Source organism: Athene cunicularia, assembly GCF_003259725.1.
Source record: "Athene cunicularia isolate RWA chromosome 15 unlocalized genomic scaffold, athCun1 chr15_part1, whole genome shotgun sequence".
In the NCBI taxonomy this organism is placed as follows: Eukaryota; Metazoa; Chordata; class Aves; order Strigiformes; family Strigidae; genus Athene; species Athene cunicularia.
The window spans coordinates 4,741,576-4,759,878 of NW_020799121.1; the positions used below are offsets into that span (position 1 = coordinate 4,741,576).

The following is an 18,303-nucleotide window of genomic DNA, read 5'->3' on the forward strand; positions in this document are numbered from 1 at the left end:
TGGGGTGGCCGCTGCGGCGGGGGGTGTCTGGGGAAGCGGCGCAGGAGCCCCTTTTCTAGACGTTTCCTTTGCCTCGCGATAAAAGGCACGAATAGAGGCCTCACCCACAGCCACCAGGACTCTGACTCAAAGATGGTACAGGAGTTGCATCCGGGTATAACAGCTACCCAGTGCACAGAGAGCGTTTCCCAAGCTTTAACGTTGCCTTTTTGCCTCTTCTTTGTAGGGTAACAAACTCTCAGTGCCTTCCTTGCCCAGTTGAATACTGACATGTGCTTAAACAATAAGTTACAGTCGCGGCTCGGCTGCTTTCAGAACCAAGCAATGACCATTACTTGTACTGACCTGTCTGTACTGATACATAATAAAATTGCAGAATGATCAAACTTATATGTCTAGTCCCTTCTTTTAAAAACAAAGTATTCGTATAATCTGACTGTTAAGGGTAATGTTAATGCCGGTAAATGCTTAGCAGTGTTTTTGCTGTATCTGATTACAATTGGTTTGTTCTTGCTGATCTGTCCTTTGTGAACACCAGAGGCCCCAAGAGGAATCAAATTTCCCTTGAGAGTACTGCTGTTTAAAGACACAAGATGATTTTAGTTTGAAAGAGCAACTTCAGATGGAGTTCACATTTCTGTTCTAAGAATCAATCCATTTAGCCTCATTTGAGGGCTGTGATGTATGTCGCCTCCCTTAAACGAGGGCAGTAAGATGACACATTTTGCTGCTCTTGTTCATGTTTGCAATTGTGTCATAATAAACACTATGACCAATCCAGTTCTAAAGCAGCAATAGTTCTGGGTATCTCAATATCAGAGGCACTAGGCATTAAAATAAGCTGTATTTTAATCATATCACTAGAATTCTTGATACATATGTAGTAGTAACAGCTCTCTTTATCTCTTTAATCTGATAGTTGCTAATTCTAACAGATGAAATGGAGAAATCACTAAAATCCACTGCTGCTCTAGAAGAGTATTTCTAATTGTAGTTCGTAGACTCTATTTTTCCAGATATCACTGACCTATAGTATATGCATGGCGCTCTGAACATACGTGGAACAAACTAAATGCAGTTGCTGTGCATCCAGAAATATGTAAATAAAGTACATATAACTAGTGTGTATGTTCAGTTGTCTTTTTAGACTGTCCTAATTACTATGTAATTCATCTTGAGTCATGGTATTCTGCTCTGTCATGCTGCTTTTGCTCTCAAGTGAGTTGTATAATGATGAGCTGCTGTAATTGGGAGCTTGAGAACACTTTGTCAGTGAGCTGAGTCTTAAGCATTTATGAAACATTACATTATAGATACTTTACAAATACAAAAAGTAAAGCTGAATTTAAAAGGCAACAGTTTCTTTAAGCTGTTCATATATGTTGCATGCCTATAATGTAGCAGCTGTTGGTTACTTGGCTTTCAATTACAGGTGTTCACTCGAACATGGTAATTTCCAGAATGCTCTTCAGTGTTTGAAGATGATTTTGTAGGTCTGAACATAAGCTCCTGTGAAATGTGGGCTGTGTCTTCTTACACAGCTAATATTTCCTTCTATTTCAGTGATTGTAAATAACTGCTATTAAGAGGAGTTTTTTATCCATATAGAATAATATTCAAATAATCTTGCACTCCAGAGATGTCAGACTTGCTTCAACAGGAAATCAGTGTTCTAACTTAGAAATCTATTCTCAATGCAGGATATCATGATTTGAAAAGTTTATTTTAAAAATTTTTGTAAAATATCTGAATATAACATGTCTGATGGTTTTTTAAGTGCTATATGAAAGTAGTGTGCTTCCAATGTAAAAAGATCTCTGAATTATTAATTTCAGTTCTAGATATTTATCACCACACTTACACAATACACAGTATAGCCGACAGCCTGAGAGCTACTCCTAAAAACAAGGTAACAAAGTCTGTTTGCATGATTATGAAAAAAAAAAAAAAAAAAAAAGGTATGACAAGACTGCCATTTCAGTTGTCATCAAGCTGGAGAAACACTTATTTTTCAGTCCTATTGGTTCCTTCTTTTAAAGAAAAGCCAGATGAAGTAGTTTTATCTTAACTGCTCAATAATACATTTTTTGTTGTTGCTGTTAAACTTTTTTCGTAAAAGAATTCTAATATTTTGGCTTACAATGTGTAGGCAGGAGAAGAAACTTAACTTTCACTTAGTTTGCTGTTATAAATTAATGAGTTTAGTTTACTTTTTTCCAGCCAAATTATTTTAATAGAAAATACAATCATATATAAATGTGCCTTTACTAAATGGCATTCTTCCAAGGGGTGTGTCATTCTCATTGTATTAAATGCTGCTCCAGGATTCCAACTATTTGAGATAACCCTACACGGTAGGTAAAAAATTACTTCTTGACACACTGGGGAAAGATGCGCTTCTGGTGTAAATTTTAAAGGTTCTTACTTGATAGAACAGATACCCTAGCATCTTGAATACAGCATTGGGTACCTTTGGGTTTAGATCATTCCAGAAATAGTTAAACATTTTAGATGTATAAACCCTTAGTATTCCAGACAGTATTAATCCTAATACGTAGTGCTCAGGACCTCTACTGATTTATGTTGCTTTTTGAGTATGGTTACACGGTGGGTAGAAAGTCATATACACCTTTAAACTGGTAAGATGAATCTGAGTTATGAGATGTATAATATTAGCATTAGTCGTGTGAAATAAATTTAAGTCTTGGAATGATCTAAAATTTTTTTAAGCAAAATAACTTGAGGTTCTAGTTTAATTTATAGGCTTTATCTGTGTGGATAAATGGGATTAAACGTTTGGGATGTTCCATATTTTTAGTATTGCATCACTGAGTTTTTCACATCAGTGTCTGATTTTGTGTTAATGAAGTATGTGTGTGTAAGAGGGGGAATGAGATGCCTTTAATGTAAACAATGTCCTCCCCTGCTGTGAGTTTACTTCCTTACTGGGTTTTGTACAGTAAATCGAGCTATAGGACTGCCAATCCTTGATACAAAACACTGAAGCAACTTGATGCAGGAAACTGATCTTGTTTAAATTCATTAGTCTGGTTTCTATTTGTTTAGAAATTATGGACAGTATAAGTTTGTATCAGTAGAGTTTTAATAATTAAACCTGACTTATACTGGCTCAGGTATAGTCATTTTTTACAACATCTTGTTAAGAACTGGCTCTAGCTGTAACTTATATCCTCTGGCTAACAAAACAGAAATATAATCACATACATTTGGTTGTCCTCGGTCAAATTCTACTAAATAATCCGTCAGAGCATCATAGATCTGTCTGTGGAACCTTCACTTTGGTGTGTTTTCCATGCGAAAGTAACTCAGCTTGGTATGGCCTATGTGGGATCGCACACATGGCAGTAATTTCTGAGCTGATACAGTACTGTCACACTCATCAGCATGTGTAGTTAGGAATTCCAGGGTTATAGCTGGGATTCCTTTTACATACTCACTTTTTTTTCCCAGTAACCTATGAAAGAACATTGTGGGTGTAAAGCAAAGGAGGAATAAGTATGTAGAGATATCTGTAAGTATGATAGAAATAAATGATTTACACTGTATTCTCACTACAAAAAGCAGACAGTGAGTCTGAATGAAAACTGCTAGCATATCATAGCCTGTGTGTTCCACTGCATCGTCTGGCTCAGGACTGAACATAACCCCAAATTTAGGTGGGAGGGGAGAGAAGTGTGTTTGTATAAGGAAAGTATAGTGTAATCTATAGTAAGTAAATACTATTCTGAAGTTATACTACAAATGGCTTTTCATCTTTTAAGACTTCCCTAATGGCCATTATAAGAAAGTATGTCTGTGTCTAACATGTAAAAGCAAATTATTGCAGTCCAAGATTTTTCTATTAAAGAAAGGTTACAGGTAGAATGGAAGAGAAGGAAATAACATAAAATGCTGAAAGAAATTTTTCTTTTCCTGTATATCATCCCCACATGTGAAGAGAAGCATCTGTTCTTAGCTACTTTGCTAATGTATCAGAAATAGATAAAACAACTGACAGCTCCATAAAGGTCACATGCTTTTCTTTGTGTCTAGTTTCTTGCAGTATAGCTGTTATACCAGGGAGGTAGATGTGTTTTTGAGGTATATCTACATAGAGTATCAGCATTTTTTAGCTAGGATAGGGAATAATTGAGTTGATGGTAGTTGCTGATTATCCAAGATTACATCAGTAACTTCTGATGCATCTTAAAGCTAGTAAACATTTCCTAAGCATGTTGAATTAGCTGCTTGGTCAATTTTTCCTTTTTACTTTAAGGTATGGTTTCAAGGTGAGTTTAAGTTAGTCTTGGGAATTAAATTATACCGCAGTCTAGTGAGGATCTGGAATAATCCCTTAATTAAGTCTGTTGGTCTTATCTTAGATATTTTTGTATTTTGGTTAAGAAGTTAACATTCTTGTTCTACAATTAGTCCTGAGAGATGGCTTTTCTCTCTCTCTCTCTCTCTCTCTCTCTCTTTTTTTTTTTTTTTTTTTTTTTTTTTTTGGTGTGTGTGTGTTGTGCTCTGTGTGAATGTATCTTGAGTATTCCCTGCTATTCCTCAATCTTGCTATGTCAGGATAAGTTCTGTTAGTCTGGTACTTACTGATAGTTAGCAAATTTACTCGGCCCAAACTGATGCAACAGCTAGCCAGTTTAGGTTTAGTCTAAATATAGTAGGAAGATGCTTCCAAAAGTTACACTGCATTTTAAAGATTGTACTATAGACCTACTTCTAATACTGAATGTTGAGTAAAGACCAGCAAAGATTAGCAGAGTTCATGCTTGATTTCACAAGATCCTTCCTCTATTAATGTGATCTTCAGAAATCTCTGCAAATATGCTGCTTATTGTCACTTGCACTGAATTTTGGTTGTGGTTAGGGAAGGTCAGAAGGCTTTTCAGGTGTAGGTTATCTGCGATTGCAATGGCTCCTGTGCAAGTGGGCTTTATAAATCAGCTTTCTCAGGGTGGGTGTTGTGATGCATCTTCTGCAATTAAAAATGGAAGTGAGACAATCGACTGGAAAAAAAACACTGATTAATTTATCTCTCCTAAACTAAATACACTAGCTGTATAGCACAGTAAAAATTCAGGTAATACTCAAAAGTTTTTTGATGGTTCCCAGGGCATTTGTTACGTACTGTAAAAATGCTGTTTTGGTGTTTTGAATACACAGAAGACATCTGTTTCTAAAAATTTATATTACAAAGTTTAAGAAATCACCTTAAGGAGGTAGAAAAAATTATAACAAGGTTGAGGATTACTGCTTTTTTTTTGTTACTTAGTTTGAAGCAGAGGGAAAGGGGTGAACATGAAGGTAGCAGTTAGCTGAGGGTAAGGAACAGAGGCGGTGAGTGGAGGATGAGGTGAAGATGTATCAGGTGAAGAATTAGAATAGCTGCAGTTGCAGTCTTGGAGATTTAATTTCTTTCATGTGGAGTCTGGATGGCAAAGCCTAGAGATGGTATTTCTGTTACTATTGTCCTCTCCCACTAAGTCCCATGCTCAGTTATTTTTGTGCCTTGTCTACTTTTCTATACTCAGTTTTTATTTTTGTGGGTAATATAGCCCAGTAGTATAGTAACAGATTTTTTTTTTTTTTTTTTTTTTTTTTAATACTATAAAGATAATGAAGACAGGTGGGTGGGAAAGCATTTGTGTGGTTAAATGATGTTTAAGTTTTAGCAAAACATTACTGACTCCTTTAGATCAACCACTGTGTGTGAGAACTTGCAATGAACTCTCAAGCAAAGTTCTCCAGCAGTGCAGGAATGACTAAGTGATTATTAATCTTTGTGGATTTATTTTATTTTTGTAAAAGTGCTATACTAATAGACTGTAGGAATAAATAGCTTTTAACTGAGCCTCTATATCTTGAGGGAGTTAATGTCTTTACTAGAGAAGATGACACAAATGGGTCATAGTAGAGATTGTTGAGGGAGGGATTGTTGGGAGGATGTTGACTGGAAACTGCAGAAGATTACGAAGATGTCATTAGTGTTGGTTGCTGTGCATTTTACCCTCTGCAGGTTGTCTCTATTGTATTAGGCCAGGCAGCACAATGTCTTTTGGGAGCTGGGGTTCCTGAGCTGTGGGGAAAAGGCATTTTGGAGATAAAACTAATTGACATAGAATATTTTAAGAACAAAACCTAAATTTGAAAGTCAGCTCTTACTGTAACAGTTATAATTTATATAAATTATTTTTTAGATGTGGAAAGGTGCACATTTATTGGATAGTACACTGACTACACCAGCAGTCTCAGAATAGTATAAAGTTGTGAACATTCTGATGCCCCTGTCAAGCAGTGTAAATATGCACATTTGAAAGGAAATTGTTAATTATATAAGCAGTGTCCAAGCAAGGACAAGTTTACTTTCACACTGGAGTACATATCCTTAGAAATTTGGTGACTTCTTTTAATGCAGTATGCTTAAAATAGTGGAGTTATGTTTTTCATTTTAATTCCTGTGAGTTTAATTTCCTGTTTGCAAATTTGCAAAAGTAGAACAACTTCAACTATAAGTCTGATAGGTTTTATTCCCTAAATTAACACAGCAAGTGAAATAGGCCTAAATATAGTATTAGTAGTATTATCCCTTTTCTGTCTCAGCTTTGTGTAGTAGGAATTTAGAGCTGATCATGTTTTTTTCCCTTGGTTTTCTGTTTTATTTCTATGCAGGTTCTTTCATGTCCTATCCCTGAAATTTGTCTGTAGCCGTGAGTTAGCAGAAATCAGGATAACTTCTGTATTATGTTGTATAATTGTTCACTAAGTGACTGAAAGATACTATGAAACACTAATTCCATTTGTACTATGCAGAGCTTAAGCATAATGACTGCAGCGCTTCCATCTCTGCTGTTGAACGAAAGCAAGCAGCAGGGGAAAGAAATGCAAGAACTGCACCAGTTTCCAGTGTCTGTGCTGTGTTCCAGATTCATAAAACTGGTATTCTAGGTACATTTAAATGAATCATTAAGTGTGGTGTCTACATATTATATTTCTGGCAGACTTCCTAAAAAACCCGAGCCTTCCTTCTCTGAATGCTTCTCTGTTACACAAGCCTGACTCACTTTTATTCAGTGAATGTACTTTGCAATAGCTTCTAAATACCCACTTTCAACGTTACAAATTGACTCCGGTCTAGAAGGAATTTTGGGATCTAGAAGGAATTTCGAATCTTGCACTTCATGATGGAAGTATTGAAGGAAATTTGCACTCTCTAAGACAAACCCTTTAAATTTGATCTTTGTTTGTATTTTCAGGTAACTGAGCTGAATGAGCCTCTCTCAAATGAGGATAGAAACCTGCTGTCTGTAGCCTACAAGAATGTAGTTGGAGCTAGACGATCTTCCTGGCGTGTCATCAGCAGCATAGAGCAGAAGACTATGGCAGATGGGAATGAGAAGAAGCTGGAGAAGGTTAAAGCCTATAGGGAGAAGATAGAAAAGGAGCTTGAGACAGTCTGCAATGATGTTTTGGCTCTCCTAGATAAATACTTGATCAAGAACTGCAATGACTTCCAGTATGAGAGCAAGGTGTTTTATCTGAAAATGAAAGGGGATTACTACCGCTATTTGGCAGAAGTTGCTGCTGGAGAGAAGAAGAACAGTGTTGTGGAAGCCTCAGAAGCTGCCTATAAAGAGGCTTTTGAAATCAGCAAAGAGCACATGCAGCCCACTCACCCAATTAGGCTTGGGCTGGCACTCAATTTCTCAGTGTTCTACTATGAAATCCAGAATGCTCCTGAGCAGGCCTGCCTTTTAGCCAAACAAGCCTTTGATGATGCCATAGCAGAGCTGGACACACTAAATGAGGATTCCTACAAGGACTCCACTCTCATCATGCAGTTGCTTCGAGATAACCTCACTCTGTGGACGAGTGATCAGCAAGATGAAGAAGCAGGAGAGGGCAATAATTAGAAAGCTTTCCTTCAATCCCTCTTTCATCCACTTCACCATCCCCATCATCACCAATATTTCCTTGCCACAGTCACACTAAATATCTAGTGCTAAGCATATCTGTATTGTACAGCTGTTCAGATCTGCTGTCCACTTTATCAAGAAGCAGTTTCAGATGAGTCTTTGTGGGCATTGATGGATTGATTGATTTATTGGCCCTATTTATCTTAGTTGCACTTGAGCAGTGCAGAAAGATGCATAGTAAATGAGGCATTTTTAGTTTGCCTGTTGATTGGAAAATATGGGAAAGAATAATGGAAAGTGATTAGAGTCCAGTTAAATTTTTTTTTCCATTTGAAATGAGCTGACAGTTCTGTTAAGCAGTACATTTTGTGCATGCAAAATAAATTAGCCACCCCAAATTTTTTTCAGTCAATGAAAACAGTTAAGCTGATGTGAAATGACAACCCTGTTCATCAGTTTACAATAAACTGTTTGAAATGTGAGGTTTCAGTAGCAATTTGGTTTTTTGCCTCTAACTTATGTGCACAGTTTCTTTTAATGCAGTGCATCTACCTAAGAGTTTTGATACTTGTAACCTTTTGCAGTTGTTTTGAAGAATCATGAATTTATTTTTTGTAAACTCTTTGGCTGTTTAGTTGTCTGTGTATTCTGACAACACTTTGTCAATATTAGCCCATGTTAAGATGGATGACTGAGATGCCAGACTTCTAAATTAAATGTTTTGGAATTAAATGAATAAAATAAAATGCTGCTTCGGGGATGTTATCTCTACATAAGCTGTCCTGTCTTTTGTTCAGAGCAGAGATTGAGTTACCTAACATCACTGATGGGTTAAAATATATATTAATCATAAGTTTGAGGAGAAATTTTATCACATGCTAAACAAACAAGCAAAATAACCCAGTATGCTGAAAAGAAGGAAAAAACCCAAACCACACATACACTCCTCCCTCCCCCCACCACCTACAGCCATCTAGATGTGATATTGCTCACCTGTGTTAACACGGAGTTTCCACCAAAGGTGGTATATTTAGTTATTTTCTTAGTAGAGCAGCTGTAATGCAATTCTGCTCAGGAGCTGAAAAATTGTAAAGAACATTAATTTTTGTGCCAATGTAGAGACTAGTATTTGCTTCTGTCAGGTGTAACTTCAAAACATTTTTTTTCTGAAGTGCTAACCACCAAATCACCTTTACACATGCAAATCCCAGTAACTTTATTTCATATTTACCTGTTTAAAACAGGAGCAGTATTTTTTCTTAAAGGATGCCTTTCTGTTTGAGCTGAAGTCTAGTCCCCAAGCTTATGTTGTTGTTTTTGTTGTTTTTTTTTACCCTCCCAACATTTAGTGTATATGTATATTTAGTAGTTCTGTACATCCTTCTGTAATGGTATGGTAAGAAGCAGGAAAAGTTAGCCGTTGTGTGTCACTGCATCCAGACTGCTACTGGCACCTGAGCTAGCTCAAAGGTCATCTAAGTTCTCTTTTATATAAATCTATTTTTCTTTGATTTGTGCAATAAATATTACTGGTCTGAATACCACAACTTCTCACACTTTTTAAAAGCAGCACACTTGTTATTTTTAAGTATCTGGAGAATTAGAATTTTTAATGGTAGATTTATGTGCATTTATATATTCTGTCATCACCTAGATATTTCTAGCTTTATTACATCAGTAAAGTTGATGACAATGCAACATCTGAAAAAGATGAAAATACATATCCTTGATGTTGTGCTGTGGTATAATCTTGAGGTGCTTGACCTCCTAGAGTAGTTTGAAGTGTGTACTTAATTTAGATTGCAACTGTCTGCCAGGGCCTGTTCTGGAAGTCACTTTTTCTTATTTGCTCCTGTTTCACCAAACAGTATACAAAAGTCCCTGATTCTCAGTTCCCTGTTTCTTTCAAGTAAACCTTGCAGGAGTCTTTTGGCCAGTAATATCCATTTGGGCATTACCTGTTCCCTAGATGCCTACATGACCTTTTTCTTCCCCCTCAGATCTGCTTACCTCTCCCTGTGGACCCAAGGTAAAACTTGACAGTAAGACTGCTGTTTTATGTTGAAACACTGGCTGGTTAATAACATTGGCAATCGCTAGGATTATTTCCTTCCTGTTCATAGAAGTAGCACTATCTTTCTGTTAATTCAAAAGCTAAGGAGCCATTTTTCATTTTAGTTACTATCTTGTGCAGATCCTTTGTCACAAAAGAGCATAGTGTAGTCTGCAAGCGAGTCAGCAGGTCTCTGTCATCTCTGGACTAGGCAGCTGAAGGTTAGCTATTGACCTGGTGCATAAGAGCCACAGTGGAGACCAAAGGGATTCTGACCCAGTTCCTGGGTGCTTTAATAATTTCTGGTAGGAAAGGTTATAAAGTATAACAATCAGGTGGTTGTGGTTAACTATTGCCATTAATGTGGGTAAATCTTTGCTGGGTATCATAAAGTATGAAATTCTATTTTGAAATAGCTTACTGACTCTGCTGGAAGGGCAGATTCCCTTCTCTCAGGTAGCATAAATTTCAGTGGATAAATCTGTTAGAGCCATAAGTATCAACAGGTAAGCAGATAGTTGCATATTAGGAAGCTATGTGAAAAGTTGCAGTTCCTTCATCATCTATTGAATCGCTGTCATGTCATGCATTCTCAGGCTGACTGAAAGCATTCTGGCTGCTTGTGAATGTAGAGGCCCTTGGAATGATCCTCGAGGTGATGGCAAATCAGGAATGCCAACTGCAGCGTACTGCGTACCAGACTTGGTGTGCTTGTCCTGTCTAGAGATGATCGATACTTCAAAATTACCTAGGTGTTGTACCAGGTGTTGGAATCTAATAGCATAAGTAGACATGGTTGGAAAGCAGTAACTGCCTTCTAAGGATTTCATACCTTGTGCCAGCATTTTCAGAGGAACTATCCCAGAGAATTAGGAATAGCAAGAGCTTCCTAATTGAATGTCCTGACATAAAACTCACTAAAATGACACAGAATTTGTCAGTGAACTGTCATATGTAGGCAGCTTGTTATCAAATGCTCCTAACAAAGTAGAATTTGGTGAACAGGAAAAGATTCTCTCAAGTTTAGAGACTGTCACCCTCTGAAACATGGAAGAGCTGATGTTCATCATGAGGAACAGCTGACAGGTGATTTTCCTGCAAGTGTTGGCATGTGTTTGTGCTGGGCCACCTGTGGATTTAGGATTATTCAAGCTACAATCCCGGTATACCTGAGTGAAGATCAAATTCTTTTGAGGGTATTTAAATTTAAAGTCAGGTGAGTGAATTGTTTGGTGTATGCAGGTAACTCTGTGTGCACAAGGACACAATCTGAGAAGTAGATCTGGCTTTGTTAAAACGGTGGAAAGACAGGCTGCACTTAGGTGTACCCTTTATTCTGTGTGAATCTGCCTTTTAGCTTTGTAGCACTGGATGCTTCCCTGAAGACAAGGTGAATTATTTAGCTAAATCTTCACATAATCTGTACTTTTTAAAGGAAGTTCATTAAATACAAATGTCTTACTGCTCTGGGTGCTCTGTGGCATAAAAACCACTTCTGTCCTTGCTAGGGGTTCATAAACCAGGTGTTGACAGACATGGTTGCTCTGCCTAAGTTGATGACTGCTCATCTAATGAGTCTCAGGAAGTCTTCTAAGTCAAATTCTTTCACCACTTTCTTCCATTAGCAATAGAGTATAATAGATTTTCAGTAGGAGAGAAGATACTTCTCCCAAATTCTCCAGTTGTCAGTGAATGGTCCAATGGCACAAAGAGTGTGTTTTTGTGATTATTTTTTCCTAGGAGTGAGTAGAGAGTGTTCTATAGAGCAAGAAAAAGAAATGCTCCGATACAATCCATGTTCTTGCTTTTGCTTCAGAAGCTTTTTAACTTTCTGGGCCCTGCGATTGCTATATGCTTCTTGGTAATCCTTATTGTAGCAGTGATCTGGAGGAAACCAAAGCAGATGAATAGCACATGTTGTTTATTGCAGTATTCTTCAGTGGACTGTAGGATTCAGATACTTTGGCATTGGTATTTCTCTTAGGTGACCTCCAAGTCATGTCTTCTGGCTCAGTCTCTAAAATAAATAAAATCCTAGGCTACACCTAATTTATTGTCTGAAGACACCAAATGTATTTACCAAAAGTGCTTACTTAAAGTTCACAACATTCTTTGAAGCAGGAGTAATTCCAATAGAAAGTCCATCTGAGCGTTAATTACTCTCACCCAGAACAGATCTTTCCATGCCCTTCACACGCAAACTTTGTTGAAAGGTTAAGTCACTCTGAGGGTACTGGTATAATGTTAGCAAGGTATATGACTATCCTTAAATTTTAGCAACCTGATGGCTGATAATAGTAAAGCAGCATTTGATGTGATACTGTATAAGCTTGAAAGCTAAGGGATGGTCAGACCTTAAATTAATAGTGTGGTCTTTATAGGGACAGAGGTACTTTCAGTTTATGTCCTAATCTGCGCAAATACATTCAAATTTTATAGAAATGATGGTGTTCATATGATAGAGAACACACCACACACACCCCTTCTGAACCCCACAATAGAACAAAACGTGCCCGCGCTATGGGAAACTAAACTTCTCAGGCTGTATGTAGTAAGGGGCTCATTACACGATGTAAGCCATAGCACTGAAGAATGCTGACTTTTTAGGCAAGCAGAAACCTTAAGAAGAATAATGAGATTGAGATCTCCATGCATAACACACATCAAAGGACCAAGTTACTCTGGTAAGTAACCATTTTTTCTAGTGAAAGCACTTATACTTCGTTATAAGTATGGTTTTGAAAATAGTTTTTCCATGTTGCCTTTCCTTTGTACATAACTCCTGTTTATGGTTTTCCTTCCCTAATACTCACACTTGTGACCTACAACTAAGTTAGTGGGACTGACTTCTAGAGCCAATTGTGTTTCCAAAGGAGCTTCCTGACCGACTCCTTTGGCTTCTTTCAGCAGCTGCTATAGGCTGCTATATAATTAGAAAAATCCAGAATAATCTAGTACACTTCAGGTTGGGTGAAAAGAGTGGTTGTATTTTAAGTCATAGATGAGAATGGCTTAAGAATAATAATGAAAGTTAGAGGGTGAGAACCGATGTCAATATACAGTATCAAATATTCTCTGTCAGTGTGGGCCCAACCTGAAATCCTGCAACAAACCAGTTTGAGTGTAAGGACAGAGAGAAAACAGGAATAATATTCCAATGCTTTGCATTTTTGTTTTTTAGTTCTGTCCACACCATATATTTGAACTAATTTAACATAGCTGCCTAAGAAAAATCAACTAAAAACCAATGCAACAACATGAAAAGACTTGTTGGATATGTATCAGATTCATTGAAGAAACTCGTTGAAATCTGGCACATTTTGAAGAGTGTGAAGTTAATTATACACATAATTGATAGAGGATGTTTAGATCTTGTTCTGAACAAACCCAAACAAGTTCCACATAGATGCATATAGTTTAGTTTCTGCGTCTTAATGATGTCTGAGATAAATGAAAATCTATTCCAACCACAGAGGTCAGGCCAGGTAGATATTTAGTCAGTGTTAGGAACTGGGCCATCTGTTAGAAATAAGGAAAACCAGACTTGCAACTACCTTTACCTGCATGTCCCCAAGCCAGCAAGAACTTTGTTGATGCAAGTCCTTTCCCAAACCAGTCACAGGTAACTGTTATTTTATGTAGTTGTTAACAGCCCTTGTCGTGTCTGTAAGAAAATCATCTGTAGGTGTGATTATTCAGGCTTCTCATTTGATTTTTATGCCTGTGTCTACGTAATATGAAGATGATAGGTAAGTGTAAAATATTTCTGGAAATACTGCAGGAGGCAAGAGACCTTAGAAGTTAAGGAATTTTGTCTTCTGCATGTGAAAGAGCAAGATTAAGCACTGGAATATTATAAAATACCTTCAGAAAAGAGCTGTTTCACATAATGTTTTGGAAGCAGGTAAGACAAGAAAGCTTAAGGAGAGTATGGTAAATTTGGAAAAAAGGTTTCCATGAAAGCACATGCTAGCATGGAAAACTTTTCAAAGTCCTTTTGTAATCCAAAACTCTATTTTTTTCTATTGAGTAATAAAATGTCAAACATGAATAACAAGGAATGTATCCTGTTTCAAGACTATAAATTGGTTTAGAACATATAAGCTTCTAGATTACTATTACTGTAATAGTTGTCTTCTGCTTGTTAAGCACATGAAAAAATATTAGACTCTCACTATTATTGTTCTTGATGAAAAAAAGAGGAAAAACAAAACTGATAAAATATTGGAGTCAATAATTACATAGCAACAGGAGAAAAAAAATGTAGGATGGGCTGTTGTCTTTTTCTCATCTTTGAACCTTTCAATAATTTTACTTTCTGCAATTAGAGAGTTGAGTCAGCACGCTTAGTAGACTCTGGCTTTCGATCTGTAATGTTATTTACAGGGGAACTAATATCTTTGGGACTATATAGCCATTCCTTTAGTCTCCTCAGAAAACCCCACCTTAAAACATTTTTATTTTAGCTTTCAGCAAAAATTATTCCAAAGCTGCAATTAGCAGACTTTTGTTTGTTGCTTTAGACTGAGTTTTTAGAATAAAATCTGAATTTCAGGATATCTTATTCCATGCCACATGCTGATTTAATATCCCATTGAAATTTTTATTTGCAAATACTTGAATGTAAGTATATTTTAAAATACATACATTATGCAAATTCTGTCCAGAATCTACTCTGAGAGATTTGATAGATGGAAAGGGAGTTCCTGACTGAGGAAATAAGGTGGAATTTTGTTAAAAGTTGATCTCTTGATATGCTTATGAAGAAAGTTGTAGTTGTTGGGTGTTTTTTTAAGAAATATATTGTAACATTGCTTCTTAATTGCAGAACTAATGTTCAATGGTTACTAAGTCTTATCATATAATAGAGCTCTCTCATTTTGTATCCCTGAGCCTATATTTGACATTGTCATTCTTACTTCGAATTATATAGGGCAATTGGAGCACAGTTTTTCCTGTGTAATTTTTCAGTGTCTGTCTGCTCACTCAAGAATGGGTCACATGCTCAGAATTAGAGTATGGTCACCATCAAATTCCTTGATATTCTGATAATATAGAAGAATATTGAATAAATTTCTATGTATTCTGAAAATAATAGGGTGATTCTTAAAAATTATAATACTCATGTGGTAGAAAGCTAATTTTAAACAGTAGCATGTTTAATTGTTCTGCAAAATGTTAACTCTTGTGCCAGTTCTCTGTTTCCTGTTCTCCAATGACATTAAGTCTTTACTTGTGATCCAAATTATCTTACTGGGTGATTTTTTTTTCCATAATTGATCTTGAAAGATCCGTATTTAATGTTGAAAAATGTATAAACTGGTATCTTAAAGAGAGGGAACTGCAAACAACCTAATGTCTCACTCCATATAACTGGATTTTGTATTAAGATCAGATAACATTTTGAAAATTTTATTGAAAAGCAAGCATTACAACTGGAAGTCAAAAACTAGGAGGCGAGACATCACAAAATAAAGTAGTTCTTATAAAGACCTATTATTCTAACTGTGTATTCTAACTACTTTGCATAAAGTAATTTTCCTTAATATCGATTTGATACAGCTGTTCAGATATAGTGTTAAAAGTACTGTGGAAATAGATTTGAAAACTTGTCTTTGAAAACTTAGAGGATTGACAACGAAGGTTTACAGATTTAATGCTCTAATAATCTGTTGCTTACATACAACTATTAAATATAGTAACTAAAAGTAGTAAATAAAGTATATGTAGGTATCTTATTGTTCCTTGAGAGCTTGAAGGGACCTTAAATAGGTGGACATTGGTGGAATACGACGTAATTAGTGAAGGTTCACTCGTGTAAATGAAGTCAGAATCAGGAAGAATATTTTTGAAGGAAGCTGTCCTATCAGATTCCACTTCTCAGTATGTAGAAACTTTTTTTCCCTATTGATTGTTAATACATTAAAGACATCAAATAGAGACTACCGAGCCCCTAGAACCCCAAAGCTTATGCAGTGCTACTGTTACAGTTTAATACTCCGTGAATTTACATTGGAAACCACTGGTCTATTTGAACCAAAGTTTATAGACAAATAGAAGACTCAAAGGGATTTAATTCCATCACATTTCACGTACAAAGTGACTAGTACATGAGCAAAGAGGTGCTATTAGTGCTCAGTTATGGGAAAAGATGAATTTGTGCCCTTACTTCAACAATAAGAAATCCACATAGGAGCTTCATTCTCAACATACAGATTCTTTGTACTCCAGGTTTAAGTTAAATGCCATTTGAAAACCCAGTACCATTCAGTCGGTAGCACATTCTGCATTTTGCTTATATCTATACCTATTTTAAAATCTCCTTTTCATCTGTTTAAACTGTACTTTTCAGTGCAGACTTCCTTATCTCTTTCTTATGTATAGTGTGCTGGTCTCTTTGGATACTTCATGAGTTTGGTGTTATGTGCATGCTATTCAGCTAAAAAAATGGTGACGGTTCAGGTATAAATACCATCTAGTCATAAATACACTAAAAATTTGTGTATATAAGCTCAGCGTGTTTTCTCTTTATTGCACACTCTCTTTATCCGTTGTTTTCCTTGTACTTCCTTCTGCTGTTATATTAACTGAAGTTACATAAAAATAAAATTTGACTCTTTAGTTACACATGTGAACAAGGGTTAAAAATCACAATACAATATGTACTTGATAAGTATTCTCAATTTTCAGTAAATATCTATTTTTTTTAATTGATTCAGTGAATTGTATCAATTTTAATGGCTTGGTTTTTCTTTGTTTGAAATCGGCAATAGGTAGTCTATCTGCCATATGACTTGTGTGAGATATCAGCAAGTTTTAAGCCCTATGCACAAGGCCTGATACACAATGAGCTAATAATAATAATAATAAAGTCTGATCAGCTAATTGTACTCACTGAAAAAGAAAATAAAATGGCTACTATGAAAAACTATGAAGATTTTCTACACAGGGATATTTATTGAATGTTTGTACAAATAGATTTTGTACAAATGGATTTCAAGTTACTGCAGTATAAATTAATTCAATCAGGCAATTATGCAGAATAAATTGTCAGCTCTAAATTTTCATGAATATTTAAGATTTATTTTTAGGGTAGTTTAATTATGTGCTTAAATATTTCCTAGAAATATGAAAGCTGCCTACTGAAAGCAATACAATTAACATACAGCACAGTGATAACACATATTTCAAGTTGGAGGAAACAATCTAGTACACTATGTCTCTCTGCCATGATAAGTGCGAAAATATTTAATATCAGTGCTTTACTGGGATTAAGGTACAGTTAGGGTGGGCATATTTTTAAACTATAAATATACTGTAAAGCACCTTGCCCCAAAGAGTTTATAGCGTGGGAAAATGGAGATGAACTGTTTATATCTAAATATTAAAAAATATGTATTGTGTATGTGGTTTTTAATGACTTAAGTTCTGTCTTCCCCCAACTACTCCCCATTTGGGTTATATGTTATCAGATTTTTTTGCTACACCACAGCTAACTTTGAGCATTGAGAAGGATTCATGGGACAGTAGATGTACGGATCAGCTGAGAAAGAGAGAGATGTGGAATAAAAGGAACTAAAAATTGTTTGAGAGAAACAGGTAGAATTTTTAGCAACAAAATTGCAGAAAAATATTGATTTTTCATTACTGTGGGGCAAATGTGCTTGGGGATTGAGAATATGTAAGTGATGAAGCAATACCTTCCTCTTCAAAAATTTAGGATAAGTGTGGATTCCAACCTCTTTAAAAATTTAGGATAAGTGTAGTTATCAGTACTTTTTGGCTATTGTCAGCAAGATGCTTTTTATTACTAGAATTAGGTTTTCTGCAGTTGTAAACTGCAGGCAGTGATGACTGTGTATAGCTTTGTGAGCGAGCCGGGTAACTTTCCATTTATTGCAGCTATAAGTACTTTTTCCATTTTGTTGTTAGTCACAAGGTTAAATATGTTTATTATAACTCTTTACTATATGCAATGGCGATCTAATTCTAACATAACTATATATATAGTTATATATTTATTATATATTATTTGTGGGTGTTATATATAATTCAAGTGCACATTAATTTTTTTCTGAATCCTCAGTGTTACTTGCTATCTTATATTTTAGTGTAAATGCTTTTAACTAATGATTACAAATCGGTTTGGACTGTCCTAACTGAAACATTATAACCAGATGAATTATTTTCATTTAATTAGGTATTTGTAAACCCCAGAGTGCATTAGGGCAAGGCACTGTGAGTATTCCAGCAGTGAATACATTTTTATGCAGGTAATCATTAAGAAATCACTTATGTACAATTATGTACTTAAATTAGTAT

At 35.9% G+C, this 18,303-nt stretch overlaps 1 protein-coding gene across 1 annotated transcript in view; it reads left to right on the forward strand.

Moving 5' to 3' along the window:
* The window catches only part of YWHAH (tyrosine 3-monooxygenase/tryptophan 5-monooxygenase activation protein eta), a 9,426-nt gene extending 727 nt beyond the window's left edge, over positions 1-8,699 (forward strand). Inside the window, exon 2 of the mRNA XM_026859936.1 lies at positions 7,269-8,699. Within this exon, the coding sequence (XP_026715737.1) occupies positions 7,269-7,925 (657 nt within the window). The 3' untranslated portion in view covers positions 7,926-8,699. The remainder of the gene's footprint in view (positions 1-7,268) is intronic.
* Positions 8,700-18,303: the final 9,604 nt, after the last annotated feature.